The sequence below is a fragment of the Dama dama genome, chromosome 1 (assembly GCF_033118175.1).
Source record: "Dama dama isolate Ldn47 chromosome 1, ASM3311817v1, whole genome shotgun sequence".
NCBI lineage: Eukaryota > Metazoa > Chordata > Mammalia > Artiodactyla > Cervidae > Dama > Dama dama.
Genome location: NC_083681.1, coordinates 23146425 through 23167526, shown reverse-complemented (window position 1 = coordinate 23167526; position 21102 = coordinate 23146425). Strand labels below are relative to the sequence as shown.

The window sequence follows — 21102 nt, the reverse complement described above, 5'->3', positions numbered from 1 at the left end:
TTCCCTTTAAAAAACAAAAATCTAAAAATCTTTTTTAAAAAATCCACTTATAATCACTGCTCAATTATCTACATTAGTAGAAAAAAGCAGTATATTAATAACTCCTACTCTTAAATATATTTTGCTATTAATATTTTGGGAATTCACAGAATTTCTAATAAACTAAAAAAAAACTACCCATTGAAACCCAGCATAAGAATCATTAGAAAATTATCACCTTCCCCAGTCCGTTTCCTCTTACCTTGTTTTTCCCAATATTCATGTACAGAACAAGTTATATAATTTCATAGCTTGATGCTAATGTTAACCTAGGCAGAGCTTTATTTATTGAATTTACACTCTCTTGAATGGGTGATGAAAACAACTGTGAAAAGTTTGAGTTTAAAAAGCCATTTCCTCTTCTTGGAATGCAAAATATATACCAGGAACGGATAATAATATCAATCAACTAATAAAGCAGAGAAAATTATAATAGAAAATTATGTGAACATGTTTTGCCAGTTCCAAATGATTAAAAATTAATTTTCAGTTATTTTTTATTTTTACTTTGGCATAATTGTTTTATTCCATTGGCTGAATGCCATTTAAAGTTTATTTACCTGGTATTGTCCATCTCAGGTAGTGAACTCCTAAAGGGCAGGTATCTTTCTATATATTTGTCTTCCTTTGGTCCTCTTTTAAATTATGCTGCTGCTGCTGCTAAGTCACTTCAGTTGTGTCTGACTCTGTGCGACCCCATAGATGGCAGCCCACCAGGCTCCGCCGTCCCTGGGATTCTCCTGGCAAGAACACTGGAGTGGGTTGCCATTTCCTTCTCCAGTGCATGAAAGTGAAAAGTGAAAGTGAAGTCGCTCAGTCGTGTCTGACTCTTAGTGACCGCATGGACTGCAGCCTACCAGGCTCCTCTGTCCATGGGATTCTCCTGGCAAGAGACTGGAGTGGGTTGCCATTGCCTTCTCCTTTTAAATTATAGTGACAGTATACAAACTTTAAAGGAAAAATTAAAACTTGACAAAAATGGTGTGTATGGCTTTTTGTGTATATGACTCAACTTAAGTAGAGGTTTTTTGGAAGTTGAGTGATTTTTCTTTTGTTTCCTAATTTTGTAATCAATAGATTTTTTTCTTAAAGGTGGTAATGATAGTAACTTCAGTTATAAAAACTAATTAATTGCATCCTGTATTATAGATGTAATCTTAAAATGTTGTATATAAACTGGTATTTTAAGAAATCAAATTTATGAGGAATTCTCTGGCAGTCCAGAGGTTAGGACTCAGTGATTTCATTGCCGAGGGCCTGGGTTTGCTCCCTGATCTGAGAACTGAGATCCCAAAAGCCATGAGACAGAGCCAAAAATATATATATATATGTACCAGATTTACAAAAGAAACCATGAATTTGCTGTTTTAAAACAAAAGGAATTAAACAATTTCCCATGATTTCTCAATTTTCTAAAGATGCATTTCGTATAAAATAGTAAGTTTGTTTATATTGAGATGTGTTGTTGAGAGCTAAAGTATATGTAGATTGGGCTTCATTGAGTGGCATTAGCACTGTTCTGGGTATTCACTTGCATATTTATTGATAAAGCCGTTGGAATTAAAGAAGCTCTGTAAAAATTTAAAATTTCTTCTAGTATACAGGCCCACAAAATTTCCCTAACCCTTGACATTTTTAACAGTGTCAGAACAACAATGGTGATATCTTGGCTTTGAATCCCTGGATCTTAGTTCCCCGACCAAGGATCCAGCCCAAATCTCCTGCAGTGAAAGTGTAGAATCTTAACCACTGGAGCACCAGGGAAGTCCTTAATAGATCCTTGACCTCAGCACATTCAGAGAACTGAATGATCTTATTTTGCCTTTGCCATTCCTGACAAATATGTATCTTCAGCTATGTTCAGTGCTAGTAGTGAGACAGTAGTGAGATTGCTCATGTCTTGGCAGTACGAAAAGCAGACCCCGTGTATTTGTTACTCTAGTTCAGGGATGTCTTTCAATATGAAAATACATCTAATGATGAGCACCAGCAGTTTGAGAAGAAGAGTAGAGTCAGCAATATGGAGTATATCTACAATTGCAATGGAATTTTTTCTCTACAGTAGTTGTTAGAATTGAGAGGAATTTTAATAGTTTGCAGTCTAAACTCTTTGACGAGATAGTAAAGGTTAGGCTAGGTTAAGAACTTCCCTAAATCGCAGAGCTGGAGCTAGAAGCAGAGTCTTTAGAGGTCCCACCTCTTGACGAGATTGGTAATATTAGATAGATATAAATAAGAATAGCGCGTAGTTGGGGGCAAGGGGTTCAAAGCAGTATTCTGCTTTTCTGCTGGTATCATTTCAGAGAGTTAGCTGTCTCAAACACTTGTCTGTTTTATGATTCCTTGCTGACATAATCCACGTCTAAAATAGTAGGATTACATACAATAGGATTTCTTTATATATTTGTATTTTTTAATAATGAAATGTCGTGGCTAAAATGGAGTCAAAGGATATCTTCTCAGAGAAGTTCTTCACAAGCGGAAGGTTCTGCAAGCTTGCAGATCTGGACTTAATTGTCTCTAACATCTTCTCTATGAATTGAGAATAAGCAAGGAAAATCCGTGTGGAGTTTTGGTTTGTTCTTAAGTGTGATTCTTGTATTCATTTTCTGTGTTCTTCTTATTCTCTAACCCTCTTCCTAAGAGCAGGAGCACTCTCGTAGATCTGAAGGGAGTTACATATTCCGTTCATAGCAGTGGGATCCCAGAATAATTGTTCAAATTAATTTTTCTAGGCAACTCCCATACTTTATTTTATTCTATAAAATATACAAGTAAGTCAAATCTTGTTATGAATTGTCTAGCCTTACTCAAAATTATACCAGTTTACTGGAATTTGAATTCATTTTGATAGCTGGAGACATTTTAGTAGGTTTATCACAATTAATAAACAGCTGAGCAAAGCGTCTAAACAGTTTTTTCAGCTTCAGTCGTCCCACTTTTCTTGGAGGTTACAGGACAGCCGATGTTGATTGATCTTTCACATTATTTCCTTAAACTCTTACAATTTTTTTTTTTTTTTTTGACTGCACCACATGGTGTGTGGGAATCCTTATGTCCCTGACTGGGGATTGAACCTGAACCCTCAGCAGTGAAAGCGCAGAATCCTAACACTGAACTAGGGAATTCCCTCCCCTTAAACTCTTAGAGGATTCTTTCCTGCCTTTGTTTACTGGAGAACTTTCAGTGACATTTGAGAAATAAGATCTGTTCTCTACATGGAGATGGTTTCTCTGTGATGCTCCCTGAATTTCACTTCGGCCCTCGCCAGAGATCTCTATTTTTATAGCTACGTGCGTCATTGTCATTTCCAGCTGATAAATGCGTGAATGCAAGTTCACATCCTTCCTGCCTTAGGACTTGTGGGGGCTTGGCTCCGGCACTGGGTAGACAGCAGAGAAGGTCACTGAGAAAGGAGGTTAGTTCTTTCCTTGTCCCGCCATGACATTCTAAGCTGTGATAAATTTATTGTTTGGTACAGCTGTTGAACCCAGTCCTATTGTTATTTTTTTCTCAATCTTCAACCTCCTCCGCAGCCTTTCCATGGCTTTTGAAATCCACTCTCCCCGTTTCCCAACTGTGTGCTTCTTTGATCCTTCTCCAGCGACCTCTCTAGGGGAGCTTCTCAGCCTCTACTTCCTCCACTTTCTCCTGCCAGTACTTTAGGCATCCTCCCAAGCTTTATCTGGGGTCTTTTGCTTCTCTCTCTTTTCCTTTCTTCTCTTCCTTTTCCTACCCTTTCACCTTTTCCTCCCTCAATTTACTTTCACTTTTTTAAGTTCATGCACTCTTGTGTCCATGTATTAAATACATATCTATTTGGCACCTGCTGTGTACTTTGCACTATACTAGATTTTTGGAATGCGTGAAATGAGATCGACACAGTCCCAGCTTCCACAGAATTTCCTGTTTCCCCAATTGATTCATAAATTGTAATTATATGGTGTGTTAATGGAGAAGTACTGGTTGATACGAGAGCATGTAATTTAGGGGCCTGTTCTAGTTTAAGTGGACAGTGAAGTCTTCCTCCAGAATCATTTTTAGCTAAAATCTGAAGGATGAGGAGGGATTTCTGAGATAAAAGCAGGGAGTATTCCAGGCAGTAGGAACTGTAGACTCTAACTCAGTGGTCTCATCACATGGAGCTGCTTTCAGTGCTTGAATACACCATGCTTCTTCCCACCTCAGTAGGTGTTGAAGCACAAGTTATCATCTTCTCTCAATCTTAACCTAAGCTGATTCTTCACTGCATTTCCTCCTTTTCCCCAGCTCACTGCATTAGAAATCCTGGAGTCACTGATTTCCTTTCAGATAGGCCCGAGATCTACCCTTTCTGCTCCCTTCACCCCTCTGCCTGCCATGGAGCTTCAGGGTGTGGTCCCGTCCCAACTAGATACTGTGATGGTGACTGCAGTCTTTGCTTCCAGCCTTCTCTGCAAGTGCTTCCTTCCCCCGCCCTCCCCGGCATAGCCAATGTGGACCTCTCGTTCTGAGACCCGTTTTTCAGTTGTATTACTCCTTGGTTAAAAGACTGGAGAATGAAATGGATACCCACGCCAGTATTCTTGCCTGAAGAATTCTATGCACAGAGGAGCTTGGCGGGCTACAGTCCACAGGGTCACAAAGAGTTGGACACAACTGAATGACTGCCACTCACTGAAAAGACCTAGAGTAGATTGCTGGTGCACAAAATCCAGAGTGCCCTGCCCTGGGTCCTCTATTATCAGTCCTTGGACCTCCTCTCTCTAGTTCTGTTTCTCATTGCATACATTCTGGGACAAGCAGATATTCCACCTCTTTCCCCTGAAGACCTTGCTTTTTTCTGCCTTTTATTCTCTGTTCTAACTTTGGCCACCATCTCCCAAAAAGCTTTTCAACTACTGAAGCACCCTGTGATTTCTTTGTCTCTGAACTCTACTTATAATATTTTCTATATTTCATATGTGCCAATATTATTTCCTGACCTAAATTACAAGTTTAATAACAGAGACCTGTCTTAGAGGAATTTTATATACCTAGTTTAGTATTCACCTAACTATTGGTACTTAATAAAGGCTTTGATGATGCCCAGAGGATTGATTTTTCCAGTTTTTTTAAACATTGAAATACAGTTGATTTATAATATTGCATTAGTTTCCGTTGTACAGCATAGTTATTCAGGACTTGGCAGATTATAGTCCATTGTAGGTTATTACAAGATAGTAGATATAATTCCCTGTGCTATATAGTAAATCCTTGTTGCTTATCTATTTTATATATAGTAGTTTATAGCTGTTAATCCAAAACTCCTGATTTGTGTCTCCCCTCTCCCTCTTCCCTCTGCTAACCATAAGTTTGCTTCCTGTTTCTGTGAGCTTAGAAGATTCATTTTGATATCATTTAGCAGATGCTGCCAATTCATTGCTAATCAAGGATTGTGAATAGTTAATATTATAACTGTTGTGTCCTACACGTTGGACATGACTTGACAGTAAATACCAATCTAGGTTGAAAAAGGAAAAATTCATCTTAATGGGCTCTAATGCTCCAAGGTTCTTTTGTATTAGTCAAGTTCTCACTTTTCACAGAATTAGACTTCCTTCTAGTATTATAGCTATTTGCGTAGTAGTGCTTTATAGTTTGCAAGTTTTATTTAAATGAATCATCTCGTTTAATCCTCATTACAACTTTTGAGGCAAATGGTATTATCCTTATTTTTTACAGAAGAAATTAAAGGGTAAAAAACTTAAATGAGTGTGAGTCACCCAGCTACTTTTTACGGAGCCCAGGCCAGAATCTAGGCTTTTGACTTAAGAGTTCCTCTTCTAATTTTTTAAATATAATTTTTTCCAGCTTTATTGAGACATAATTGACAAATGACATTATGTAAGTTTAAGGTATGTGTGCTAAGTCACTTCAGTCATGTCTGACTCTTTGCAGCCCTTTGGACTGTAGCCCACCAGGCTCCTCTGTCCATGGGATGCTCCAGGCAAGAATACTATAGTGGGTTTCCATGCCCTCCTCCAGGGGATCTTCCCCACCCAGGGATCAAACCCACGTCTCTCATGTCTCCTGCAGGTAGGCGGGTTCTTACCACTAGAGCCACATGGGAAGCCCAAGTTTAAGGTATAAAATGTGATGATTTCACGTATGTAAATATTGTGAAATGATTACAACAGTAAGTTAGTTAATACATCCATCACCTCATATAGTTACCACTTTTTTGTGGTGAGACTATTTAAGATCTTCTCTTAGGTGATTTCAAATATACAACACTGTATATTTGGGAACTGTGGTTCCCATGCTCTACATTAGATCTGTAAAACTTAGTCATCTGTAACTGACATTTGTGCCTTTGACCAACATCTCTCCATTTCCCCCAGACCCTTCGTAACCACCATTCTACTTTGTTTCTGGAGTTTGACTTTTGGATTCTATACCTGAGTGAAGTCGTATACTTGTCTATACAGGATGTACTTGTCTTTCTGTGTCTGACTTATTTCACTTAGCATATGCCCTCAGGGCTCATCCATGTTGTCACAAATAGCAGGATTTCCTTCTTTTATGGCTGAGTGATATTCCTCTTTTTGTGTGTATGCACATGTGTGTGTGAGGTAGAGTGAGAGAGAGCAGGCTAGCTATCCATACCACATTTCATCTTGTGACAGATGCTTCGCTTGTTTCATGTGTTGGTAGTTGTGATTAATGCTGCAGTGAGCATCAGGGGTGCAGATATCGCTTCACCTTGGTGATTGCATTTCTTTCAGGTCCATACTGAAAGTCGGATTGCTGAATCATATGGCAGTTTTAGTTTTGCTTTTTTGAGGAAACTCCATACTGTTTTCCGTAATGGCTGTGCCAGTTCCCATTCCTGCTAACAGTGCAGGGTTTCTCTTTTCTCCACATTTTTGCCTTTTGTCTCTTGTCCTTTTGATGATGGCCATTCTGTCAGGTATGAGTTTGCCATCCCATTGTGGTTTTGATTTGCGGTTCCCTGGTGATTGGTGATACTGAGCACCTTTTCATCCACCTGTTGGCCATTTGTGTGTCTTCTTTGGAAAAGTGTCTGTTCAGGTCCTTTGTCCATTTTAAATCATATTTATTTGGCTTTTTGCTGTTGAGTTCTACGACTTCCTCATACATTGAGGATATTAATCCTATACCTGATATATGGTTTGCAAATGTTTTTTCTCTTTCCATAGGTTGCCTTTTTATTTTGGGCTCCTTTTTTAACTGCCTTATTTCTTTTCTGCTAGAGAAACTACCCTTGATCATACCTAATCGTTTTTTGCCAGAGACCTTTGTCCTTGTGTATTGCAGTTGTTTGGTAACTGATTCCTAGAAAAAAAGAATATTCATCAGCTGCTTTCCAGAATAGATGAAAAGAGGTTACATTTCTCTTTTTAATGGATTAGTATTTCAATTAATATGATTTTTGCCTTGGTGTCTTTTTAAAAACTTTACTTTAAATGAAATTTGCTTATGGATGGTGTGATGAGTAGTCTAAAGCTAACTGGTATAGTTGGGTATTAACTACTTACTATCCACATCTCTGATAGACCATGTGTCCAGCACCAAAACTAAATAATCAGACCTGTAGCATGCCTGGCCAGAAAAGGCCAGGCTGAGCTCAAGTATTGAAATCTCAAACTCAGAGCTCCCTCACCAAAGGAGGTCTAGACTTGAGACTGTGAAATCTTTACCCCTTGCCGGTTCTATTTGATTACAGAGGCATGGCAAGTAGCAAAGCTTTTAAAAACTTGTTTCATGTTTTTAAAATCCTTGGGAGCTACAGAGTGGGTGTTCAGACCAAAAAGGCTGCTTCCTGGAGTGTTTATGCAAAGGATCATTTTTAGAGAGTTATGTGGAATGGAATTGGGTCTGACGTCAATTCTGTGTGCTTTCTCTCCCCTGGAGGAACAGCCATATGCAGAGACAGATGTGAGACTTGAAGGCTTTTTTACATATAAATATGCTGAGAGAGAATGAAAACAGTCCTGTGAGTTAGAGGCTGGGGAAGAACAGAGTTTGCTGCAGGACAGAGATGACCACGTTGTTTTTACGTGCACTTTTTCAACCCTTAAGTTGTGTATAACCCATAAGCCTAAATGTGCACAAAACTTAAATGTGCATTAAATTAGTAATAATACAACAATAATAGAACAGATGCCTGTGTAATCATCACCCAGATCAAACACTAGAACATGATCAGCACCCAGAAGTTCCCCGAGTAATTCCTTTGATCACTACCCCATTCCCTCTTCTTTTGCTTACGATAAAAGTGTTTTTGCTTTTCTCTTTAGATTTACTGCTTTTGTAAGCATTCCTAAACAACTTAGTTTTGCCTGTTTTTGAACTTCATATACATGGAATCATACTGCATTTTTATATGTCTTGATCCTTTTGCTTAACATTTTGTTTGTAATCACATGTTGGTGAGTGTAGTGCAGTTTGTTCTATTTTATTACAGGATAGATTTCATTATATGGCTATATCACTGTTATTTTACTGTTGATAGTTTTTTGGTTGTTTCTCGTCTGGGCCAGCTATAAATAATGCCACTTCAAACATTCTTGAACTTATCTTTGGTGCATGCATTCCTGTTGGATATACATTAGCTTGAACCATGTGAAATTACCATTTTTTTGTGGATCAATCACATATTAATGATTCCATATGGTTCATTCTAATACCTAGGAGTAGAATTTTTGGATCATCAGAAATGCATATGTTAAATTTTAGCAGATTCTGCCAAATTCTTTTCTGAAAATCTTGTACCAACTTAATCTCCTGCCAGCAACATATAAGAATTGCTCCACATTCTGGTCAATACTTGGTATTGTAATTTTCCATGTAATTTTGATTTGCATTTCCTTGGTTACTAGTGCAGTTGAATACTTTTTGGTTTTGGCCACTTTGATTTCTTCTTCTGAAGCACCTATTCAAATCATTTGCCCATTTTTCTATTGGATGGTCCATTTTTGTCTTATTGATTGTTAGGTATTCTTTATATATTCTAGACATGAATGCTTGATTGTTAATATATTGCATGTATCTTCTCCCATTCCTTGGCTCATCTCTTGATGCTCTTAATGGTATCTTTGATGAATGGATAGTCCTAATTTTAATATAATCAAATTTATCCATCATTTTGTAGTTAATACCTTTTGTGCTTGTCTAAAAGAACTTTTGCCATATGTTAGATCTTGACAATAGTCTCCCATATTATCTTCCAAGAGTTTTGCTTTTCACATTTAGTTCTGTAATCCATATGAAGTAGATTTTTTTACTTTATCAGTATTTTTTCATTGAAGTATAGTTTATTTTACAATGTGTTAATTTCTACAGCAAAGTGATTCAGTTATATATATATACATATGCATTCTTTTTAAAAAATACTTTTTTCCATGCTGGTTTATCATGGAATATTGAATACAGTTGTCTAAGCTATACAGTAGGTCTTTGTTGTTTATTCATTGTGTGCAGAAGTCCAGTTTCATTTCCCCCCCAGTGGCCATTCAGTTGTCCCAGCATGCGTTAGTGAAGAGACCATAATCTTCCCACTGCTCTGAGGTGTCCCCTTATCATAGATCAGGGTCTATATGTGTCTGTAGCTGTTCCAGGCTCTGTTTTTCTCAGTGGTCTGTTCTAATCCGGCACTAATACCTCGTAGTCTTAATTACCATAACAAGTACCCACCTTGTTCTAAGAGTGCCTGGACTGTCCTTGTCCTTTTGCATTCCCAAATATATTTGAGAATCAGTTTGTCAAATTTCATCAAAAAAGTTTATTGGTATTTTTATTGATTGCATTTAATCTCTCAATCAATTTATTTAGAATTTACATCTTTATAAAAGTCTTTAACCTAGAAATAAAGTTTATCTTAAAGGTCTACTTTATTTATTAAAATTTTTGGAGATAAAATTCATTTCAATTATTTTTTATTATCCAATTTACCATTTTAACCATTTTTAGGTATATAATTCAGTTGCATTAAGAACATCCATACTGTTATGCAGTCATTACCACTCTCTATCTCCAGAACTTTTCCAGTGACTTTCATTATGTTCATAGTGTTTCACAGCATTTCATTGCCCCCCACCCCCACCAAAAAAATACCCATACCCATTAATTCCCCCAATCCTTAGCAACCACTAATCTGCTTTCTGTCTTACTCTATTTGCCTCTTCTGGACATTTCTTATAAATGGAGTCACACAAGAATAGTCTTTTGTGTCTCTTTAACTTAACCTAATGTTTTCAAGGTTCATCTTTGTTGTAGTATGTATCCTTTTTAAGACAGTTATATACCACTGCATTTTAGACCACATTTTTTTTTTCAATTATTTTTATTAGTTGGAGGCTAATTACTTCGCAACATTGCAGCGGGTTTTGTCATACATTGACATGAATCAGCCATGGAGTTACATGTATTCCCCATCCTGATCCCCCCTCCCACCTCCCCCCCCCCCCCCCGCCCCCCACCCGATTCCCCTGGGTCCTCCCAGTGCACCTGGCCCGAGCACCTGTCTCATGCCTCCCACCTGGGCCGGTGTAGACCACATTTTAATTATATGAATATACCACATTATAAATTCATCAGTTGATAGACACTTGTCAATAAAATTCTATAATTTTTTATGGAGGCCTTGCCCATATTTTGTTAGATTTATTCCAAGGCACATGTTTTCAAATCCTTGTAAATGGTATTTTCATAATATAATTTGAAAATATGTAATTTTTAAAATGTAATTTAGTATGTTGTTTACTGCTATTATGTAGGAATATATGATGTTGATTTTACATTCTATAAATAGTTTAAAGTTTGATAAACTCTCTTTAATTCCAAAATTTTTTCTGTTGACTCTTTTGGATTTTATGTATACCAATCATATCATTGTGATGAATAAATGAATTTTGTTTCTTTTCATTTCTTCTACCATTTGTTTCTTCCTTTTATCTTTTGCTGCTGACTAGACTCTCTAGTCGGAGAAGGCAATGGCACCCCACTCCAGTACTCTTGCTTGGAAAATCCCATGGACGGAGGAGCCTGGTAGGCTGCAGTCCATGGGGTCGTGAAGAGTCGGACACGACTGAGCAACTTCACTTTCACTTTTCACTTTCATGCATCGGAGAAGGAAATGGCAACCCACGCCAGTGTTCTTGCCTGGAGAATCCCAGGGACGGGGAAGCCTGGGGGCTGCCGTCTGTGGGGTCGCACAGAGTCGGACACGACTGAAGCGACTTAGCAGCAGCAGCAGACTCTCTAGTACAGTGTTAAACAGAGTAATGATAACAAACAGCCTCGATTTATTCCTGATTCCAAAGGAAAAGCTTTCAACCCTTCATCAGGGTTGAAATATGAGATTTGCTATAGATCTATTTGTCTTTCAGATGGTCTTTGTCTTAGCTGAAACCTGGCATTCTTTCTTTTTTGGTTTTAGTTTTTAAGCAACATTTAGATGAGCTCCTGAGGATGCTCTGCCTCTTATTTGGTCGTTTTGGCTGTTGGTGTGTGACACTGGCAGTCACACTGACCTGAGTCCAATACGGCTCTACTGGGCTTTCCTGGTGGCTCAGACAGTAAAGAATCCACCTGCGATGCAGGAGACCTGGGTTTGACCCCTAGGTCGGGAAGATCTCCTGGGCGAGAGCATGGCAATCCACTCTAGTATTCTTGCCTGGAGAATCCTGTGGACAGAGGAGCCTGGTGGGCTACAGTCCCATGGAGTCACAAAGAGTCAGACACAATTGAAATGACTAAACACACACACATGGCTCTACTATAAGCTCATGTGATTTTGGTGAGGATTGTACATCTTTTTAGGGATAGAACTTATTATTTGTTTATTTGTTATTGATTTCTATGTCGTTAGCTCTAACTTACTAATACCTAGTATATTTTAGGGGCTTAATATAGATCTGGAAAAAAATGAAGTTGTATAATTTGTCTCTGAGTCTTGGATTCCCGTTTATAAAATAGGAATTAATAATTCCTCAATAGGACTTTATATAATGATTTAAAAAATGACATGTGTAACATACTTACATGTAAAAAAAACATTGAAAATTAGTAGTTTTCTTCCCTTGAGATTTACTTTGCTTTAACTGACTACATTAGTAATTAAGAGGGTTCTGGGACTGATTTCTAATGTTGGGGGTGGGAGGTTCCCCAATGTAACAACAATTCTCAGACACTATCTTGTGCTGTCTACCCAGAGATAGCATCAGACTCCAGAGATTGAGGGCTCAGTCCTACAAGACTGCCGCCTTCTCCTGTCTACATCAGATGCCAATCTCAAGCCCAGGTTGGTACCTGTTTCTGACTGGCTGGTGGCAGACTGGAGCCGTGACCTCCTTTTTGGACTTCAGGTGCTGGTTTTAAGTCCAGGTTCTTCCTTGTAATTCTGATTGACTGGGTGTAAAGCAGAGTCTCTCACGACCCTCTCCTTGGGTTTGATTAATTTGCTAGAGTATCACACACAGAGAAACATTTTACTTACTAGGGAACTGGTTTATTATAAAAGGATATAATTCAGGAACAGCCAGATGGAAGAGATGAATAGGGCAACATATGAGGGAAGAGCTCAGGTCTTCACGCTCTTTCCACGTGCAGCACCCTTCCCGAATCTCCAGGCGCTCACCAACCTGGACGTTTTCTAAACCTGGGCTTTCAGGGTTTTATGGAGACTTCCTGATACAGAAATGATTAATTAAATCACTGGCAGTCTCCAGCCCTTCACCCCTCCCCTGGTGACTGGAAAGACCAACGTTTTCTATTCACGTGGTTAGTTCATCTGGTGACCAGCATCCCCTGCCATCTTTAGGGGATTTCCAAAAGTCACCCCATTAACCTAAGCTCAATTGTGGTACATAGGGGCTAGCTATGAATAACAAGACACTCCACTCACCATTATTGCTTTGAAGAGATATCAGGAACTGAGGATAAGAGGGCAAATATTTTAACAAAAAATGCTCCCATTGCTCTTATTGCCTGGGAAATTACAAGGGTTTTGGATGCTGTCAGTCAGAAACCTTGGAAAAAGACCCCCCCAAGAATATTTATTATAAATCATATCACAGTGATGTTCTCCATTTTTGGGCTTTTATTTAACATCATAGAAACTTGTGTATTATATTTTTTTGAACTATGGTTTATTACAATATTGTGCTAATTTGGGGTATACTGGCTTCCCTGGTGACTCAGCTGGTAAAGAATCTGCCTGCAATGAGGGAGACCTGGATTTGATCCCTGGGTTGGGAAGATTCCCTGGAAAAGGGACTGGCTACCCACTCCAGTATTCTGGCCTGGAGAATTCTATGGACTGTATCGTCCATGGGGTCGCAAAGAGCTGGACATGAATGAACGACTTTCACTTTGGGTATACAGCAAGTGATTCACACACAGACATGTACACACATTCTTCTCAGATTCTTTCACATTATAGGTTATTATAAGATACTGCATATAGTTCCCTATGCTATGCAATAAATCCTTGTTTATTTTATATATATTAGTGTGTACCTGTTAATCATATACTCCTAATTTATCCCTCCTCCACCCATCTTCCTTTAGAAACCATAGTTTGTTTTCTATGTCTGTGAGCCTATTTCTGTTTTGTAAATAAGTTCATTAGTATTTTTTAGATTCCACATGTAAATGATATCATATAATGTTTATCTTTCTCTGACTTACTTCACTTATGATAATCTCTGGGTCCATCCATATTGCTGCAAATGGCACTATTTCATTCTTATTTATGGCTGAGTGATATACCACATCTTCTTTATCCCTTCATCTATTGATGGACACTTAGGTACTTCCATGTTTGGGCTATTTTAAATAGTGTTGCTATGAACATTGGTGCATGTGTATTGAATTTTTTTAAGTCTACAGTTTATTTTATTATTATTATTAAAAAGGCTTAAAAATTTCTCCCATGGCTTTGAGATGAGAGGAAGAATAGTTTGAGATGAACCATTTAACTGCAAAAGTAGCCTAGAGATTTTGTAGCATGTTCAGTTGAATTAGTCAATTTTGTGAGAAGCACAGTACCAACATGGTTTTAAGTTAAATGCATTAATAATTTCTTATGAGTACCAGTCATCCTCTGATGTATCCATATTGTGAGCAGCTGGATGACTCTAGTTTTGCCAATAGTTACTATATACATTTCATAATCTCTTCTCCTGCAGTTCTTGTATCTGTTTTACTGATCTTTTGCTGCAGGGACAGTTCCTGTGTCTCTGTCAGTTCTGTTGAAGTTTGAAGGAAACAGTGTGCATGATGTCTTTGAACTACTTGTGAGGTATACGGCAACCCCACTGGCTCCCTGTCAGCAGAGACAGGGCTTCTCACACATTAACATTTTTGTTTGATCAGGCCTCTCAATCTCTGAAACAAAAGGTGATAGTTTGGAAGGGAGCAATAGTGAACCACAGAAGAAAATTATTTTGAGTAGGTTGTGGACTCTTGCTAGCTTCAGAAGTGTTTGTGAGGCTAGAGAGATTTCATGCCCAAACTAGAGTCAAAACTCCTGAAGCTTACATGTATATTTGGCTGGGTGAGTTCATGTCTCATTCCTCCCCCAGGAGCCTAAATAACACCCTAACATCCAGCACTCTTATCTGCGTGAAGAGAGCACTGATAACATCTGAGGACTTTGATGTTTGTGCTTCTAAAACCCTGCGTGAATTCTTAGGATTACAAGTTATATTTCTTACCCTGAAAGGACCCTTGCAATTCCTGATGAAGAGTTCATCTTTCTCCATTGCAGATTGACATCAGTAAATGCCATTATTTAGTGGATTTGGACACCATGAGAGAAACACCCCGGGAACCAAAATATTCATCCAATAGAGAAGAATGGATCAACTTGGCCTATAGACCATTCCTTGATGCTTCTAGGTATGTGGCTTTAATCCTAAGAAATGTACTAGGATTAATAAGGATGAAAATTGGAATCTGGGATTGAATAACTTCCAGTCCTGGGCTAACTCTAGTACCCATTTTATTTTGTCTGTTGTCCAGTTCCCTGAGAAATCTGAAAGAGTGCTCTCCTTTTCTAGGCATCAGAATGCAAAGTGTATTCTGGTATCATCCAAATAAAAGAATCTATAAACAGATACATCCACTGAAGAAAATACAAAGAAAATGTTTGACATTGAGTATTTTTGACAATCAGCTTCAGCTTTCTTAACCAGAGTTTTCTAATACTGTTTGGAAGATTGACTATGTTCTTTGTGGAGCTAGAAATTCATATCAATTATTTTTGGGCTCAAAGCTCAGTCAGAGATGAGGCCAGGCCTTACTACATCTTAAGTAGGGAAAGCAAATAGACCAGACCTTGACTAGCTCTTGAGAAAGGCCTCAGAATTCATGATAAGAGGGGAGTCAGGATGTCCAGGTTAAGCAGTAATGAATGGGAGAGAATTAGAAGGTATAGGTTGTCTGTGGGCCCAGGTCCAGGTAGACAGACAGTTGAAGTTCAAGGAGATTAAAGCTGAAGGAGGTCCAAGCAGATCTTGTAGGCAGAGCCCAGGATCCAAGAGGTCAAGTAAAAACCAAAGGGTGAAGGACCAGGTCTTGAGAGGCAGATTTGGGACTCAGAAACGGGGAAGAAAATATTTTCAGGAAGAGAGAATGATCAGAATCTACTGATAAGTAAGGTGAAGAATAACAGCTGTCCATTGGATTTGACAGTTGATAAAAGCAATTTTGGTGGAGTGGTGGGGGCATAGGATTTGAGAAATTAGAGGGATTGAAGCAGAAATGGCAGTGAGAAACACGGCAAGATGGTGGAGTAGGGGGACGTATGCTCGCCCCTTCTTATGAAAACACCAAAGTCATAACTGCTCAACAGTCACTGACAAAAAAACCCGCTGAAACCTACCAAAAAAGATACCCTCCAACCAAAGACAACAGAAGAAGCCACAACGAGATGGCAGGAGGGGCATAGTCACGGTAAACTAAAATCCCGTAGACACCACGTGGGCGAACTACAAGCTGGAAAATAATTATACCATAGAAGTTCTCCCACAGACATGAGCCTTCTGAGCCCCACACTGGACTGCTCAGCCTAGGGGTTTAACAGCAGGAGGAGGAGCCCCCAGAGAATCTGAAGACCAGTGGTATTTGAGCACAGGAAGTCCATGGAACTGGGAATTCCCCTCTCGAGCGGCATACACAGGGTGTTATGGGCATCAGGATCCAGGGAAAAGAGCAGGGGCCTATAAGAGACTGGGCCAGACTTACCTGCTGGTGTTGGAGGGTCTCCTGTGGAGGTGGGGGACAGCTGTGGCTCACTGGAGGGACAGGGACACTGGTGGCATGGGTCTGCCAAGTGCTTATTGGCATGAGCCCTCTAGGAGGCTGCCATTCTCTAAGACCTGGCCCCACCCAACAGCCTGTAGGCTCCAGGGCTGGGACTCCTCAGGTCAAACAACCAACAGGGCGGGAACACAGCCCCATCCATCAACAGACAGTCTGCTTAAAGTCATCCTGAATAAACAGATGCCCAATAATAAACACACCCTCAGATATGGCCCTGCCCACCAGAGGGACAAGCCCCAGCTCCACCCCCCAGTAGGTGGGTACCAGTCTCCCCAACTAGGAAACCTGCTCAAGCCTCTTAAGACAGTCTCATCCACCAGAGGACAGACAGCAGAAACTAGAACTACAACCCTGCAGCCTGTGGAACGGAAACCACAATCACAGAAAGTCAGACAAAGTGAGATAGTAGAGGAGTATGTCCCAGATGAAGGAACAAGATAAAATCCCAAACAACTAAGTAAAGTGGAGATAGGCAATCTACCTGAAAAAGAATTTAAGAGTAATGATAGTAAAGATGATCAAAGATCTTGGGAAAAGAATGGAGCCAAGGATTGAGAAGATACAAAAAATGTTTAACTAAGACCTAGAAGAACTAAAAAACAAGCAGAGATGAACAGTATACTAATTTAAATAAACAATACACTAGAAGGAATCAGTAGCAGAATAATTGAGGCAGTAGAACCGATCAGTGACCTAGAAGACAGAATGGTGGAAATCACTGCTGTGGAATAGAGTAAAGAAAAAAGAATGAAAAGAAATGACAATTGAAGAGACCTCTGGGATGACATTAAATACACCAACATTTGCATTATAGAGATCACAGAAGAAGAGAAAGAGAACATATCTGAGAAAATATTTGAAGAGATAATATAATAACTGAAAACTTTCCTAACATGGGAAAGGAAACAATCATCCAAGTCTAGAAAGGGCAGAGAGGCCTAGGCAGGATAAACCCAAGGAAGAACACAGTGAGACACATAGAGATCAAATTAATAAACATCATAGACAAAGAAAAACTATTAAAAGCAACAAAGGAAGAGTAACAGATAATACACAGGGGAACTCCCATAAGGTTATCAGCTGATTTCTCAGCAGAAACTCTGCAGACCAGAAGGGAGTGACAGGGTATATTTAAAGTGATGAAAAGGAAGAACCTGCAACCGAGAACACTCTACCCAGAAAGGCTGTCAGAGTTGATGGTGAAATCAAAGACTTTACAGACAAGCAAAAACTCAGAGAATTCAGCACCACCAAAACAGCTTTGCAACAAATTCTAAAGGAACTTTAGGAATAAAAAAAGGCCACAACTAGAAACAAGAAAATTACAAATGGAAAAGCTCACCAGTCAAGGCAAACATACAGTAAAGGTAAGAAATCACCTGCACACAAATATGATATCAAACTGTGACACAGGAGAAGACAAATGCAGGATACTGGAAATGCATTTGGTATTCAAAGACCAGCAAGTTAAATCAGTGTTGTTTACATATAGACTGCTCTATCAAAGCCTTCTGGTAACTGCAAACTGGAAAGCTATAGTAGATACACACACACACACACACACAAAGGAATCAAAACACAGCGCTGAAAGTCAATCATCAAATCAAAGGGAGGGGAACAAAAGAAAGGAAGAAAAAAGACCTACAAAACCAAATCCAAAACAGCTAACAAAGTGGCAGGAAGAACATACATATTGATAATTACCTTAAGAACTACCCCACGCCCAAGGTCAGGGGCAGCGGCCAAGAGGAGCTACCCCACGTCCAAGGTAAGGAGCAGCGGCTGCACTTTGCTAGACCAGCTGTGAAGAGATACCCCACGTCCAAGGTAAGAGAAACCCAAGTAAGACGGTAGGCGCTGCGAGAGGGCATCAGAGGGCAGACAGACTGAAACCACAATCACGGACAACTAGCCAATCTGATCACAGGACCACAGCTTGTCTAACTCAGTGAAACTAAGCCATGCCCTGTGGGGCCTCCCAAGACGGTCGGGTCAGGGTGGAGAGGTCTGACAGAATGTGGTCCACTGGAGAAGGGAATGGCAAGCCACCTCAGTATTCTTGCCTTGAGAACCCCATGAACAGTATGAAAAGGCAAAAGGATAGGACACTGAAAGGTGAACTCCCCAGGTCAGTAGGTGCCCAATATGCTACTGGAGATGCTGAAACTCAAATATTTTGGCCACCTGATGTGAAGAACTGACTCATTTGAAAAGACCCTGATGTTGGGAAAGATTGAAGGCGTGAGGAGAAGGGAACGACAGAGAATGAGATGGTTAGATGGCATCACCGACTCAATGGACATGAGTTTGGTAACTCCGGGAGTTGGTGATGGACAGGGAGGCCTGGCATGCTGCAGTTCATGGAGTCGCAAAGAGTCAGACACGACTGAGCAACTGAACTGAACTGAAACTGATTAAAGGCTCCAACCAAAAGACATAGACTGGTTGAATGGATGACAAAAACAAGACCACATATGTGCTGTCTACAGGAGACCCACTTCAGACCAAGGGACACATACAGAACTGAAAGTGAGGGGATGGAAAAATGTATTCAATTCATGGAAATCAAAAGAAAGCTGGAGTAGCAATATCATATCAGACAAAAGAGACTTTAAAATAAAGGTCTAGTACAAAAGACAAAGAAGGACCCTACATAGTGATCAAAGAATCAATCCAAGAAGCAGCAGCTATAACAGTTTTAACTATATATGCACAACATAGGAACACCTCAATTTAAAGGCAAAAATTAATACTGTTTAAGTTGGTACAAAAGTAACTGCGATTTTTGCATTGTTGAAATCTGCCATTTGATATTGGAATACATTATAAATAAATATTGTTATGTTATACATCATTTTAATGCACATTTCTTGCTTTTTTTTTTTTTTTGCTAATGACTTATTACTTGCTGTTTATTTTCTATTTATTTTAGACTGTGGGTATACCGTTAGACAAAAAGCAAATTCAGGTGATTTTCTTGTGTTCAAAATGGGTTGTAAAGAAGCAGAGACAACTTGCAATTCAGCAACACATTTAGCCCAGGAACTGCTAATGAACATACAGTGCTGTGGTGATTCAAGAACTTTTGCAAAGGAGATGAGAGCCTCGAAGATGAGGAGCTTAGTGGCTGGCCTTTACCAATCAGAAGTTGATAATGACAGTTGAGAGCCATTGTTGAAGCTAATGCTCTTACAACTACACGAGAAGTTGCCGAAGAACTCAGTGTCAACCATTCTATGGTCGTTCAGCATTTGAAGCAAATTGAAAAGGGTGAAAAAGCTTGATAAGTGAGTGCCTTGTGAACTGACTGGAAATCCAAAATCGTTCTTGTGAAGTGTCATCTTCTTTTATTCTGTGCAACAACTGCAAACCATTTCTCAATCGAATTGTGACGTGTGACAAAAGTGGATTCTGTATGACAGCTGGTGACGACCAGCTCAGTGTCTGGACTGAGAAGAAGCGCCAGAGCACGTCCCCAAGACAAACGTGCACCAAAAAAGGTCATGGTCACTGTTTGGGGCTCTGCTTTCTGTCTGATCCACTATAGCTTTCTGAATCCCAGCAAAGCCATTACATCTGAGAAGTATGCTCAGCAGATCAATGAGATACACCAAAAACTGCAACATCTCCTGCCACCGTTTGTCAATAGAAAGGGCCAGTTCTTCTCCCTGACAATGCCTGACCACAGGTCACACAACCAATGCTTCAAAAATTGAATGAATTGGGCTTCAAAGTTTAGCTTCATCCTCCATATTCACCTGACCTCTCACCAACTGGCTACCACTTGTTCGAGCATCTTGACAACTTTTTGCAGGGAAAATGCTTCTACAACCAACAGGATGCAGCAACTGTTTTCTAAGAGTTCGTTAAATCCTGAAGAACAGATTTTTCTGCTACAGGAATAAGCAAACTTCTCATTGGCAGAAATGTGTTGATTGTAATGGCTCCTATTTTGATTAATAAGTGTGTGTTTGAGCCTAGTTATTTAAAATTCATGATCCAAAACCATGATTATGTTTGTACCAACCTAATAGCAACCATAAAAGGAGAGATCAACAGTAACACAATAATAGTGGGGGACTTTTAACACTCCACTTTCATTAATGGACCAAATGGACTTACTTGATATTTATAGAGCATTCCATCCAAAGCAGCTGAATACACATTCTTCTCAAGTGCACACAGAATATTCTCCAGGGTTGATCACATTCTGGGCCACAAAACGAGCCTCAGTAAATTCAGGAAAATTGAAATCATGTCAATCATCTTTTCCAACCACAATGCTGTGAAATTAGAAATCAATTACAAGAAAAAAACTGTTAAAAACATAAGCACATGAAGGCTAAACAATATGCTAGTAAACAACTGATGAATCACTGGAGAAATCAAAGAGGAAATCAGAAAATACCTAGAGACAAATGACCACAAAAACATAATGACCTAAAACCTCTGGGACGCAGCAAAAACAGTTCTCAGAGGGAAGTTTATAGCGATACAATCTTGCCGTGGGAAACAAGAATCTCAAACAACCTAACCTTACATCTAAAGCAACTAGAGAAAGAACAAAGCCCAAAGTTACTAGAAGGAAAGAAATCATAAAGATCAGAGCAAAAATAAACGAAATAGAGATGAAGAAAACAATAGAAAAGATAAATCATTGTGTCCTTAAGTGAGTAAGGAGGGAGTGGGGGTAGGCATTGAAGGAGTGGGAGACCATGACAGGTGGTAGGATCATGACCTGATACTCAAAAA

The 21102-nt window shown here is 39.3% G+C and overlaps 1 protein-coding gene across 3 annotated transcripts in view; it reads left to right on the top strand.

The window, feature by feature from the left end:
- The window catches only part of ALG9 (ALG9 alpha-1,2-mannosyltransferase), a 111689-nt gene that overhangs the window by 66505 nt on the left and 24082 nt on the right, over nucleotides 1–21102 (top strand). For all 3 annotated transcript variants that reach the window (XM_061144561.1, XM_061144579.1, XM_061144569.1), the window contains exon 14: nucleotides 14795–14925. In XM_061144561.1, the coding sequence (XP_061000544.1) occupies nucleotides 14795–14925 (131 nt within the window). The remainder of the gene's footprint in view (nucleotides 1–14794; nucleotides 14926–21102) is intronic.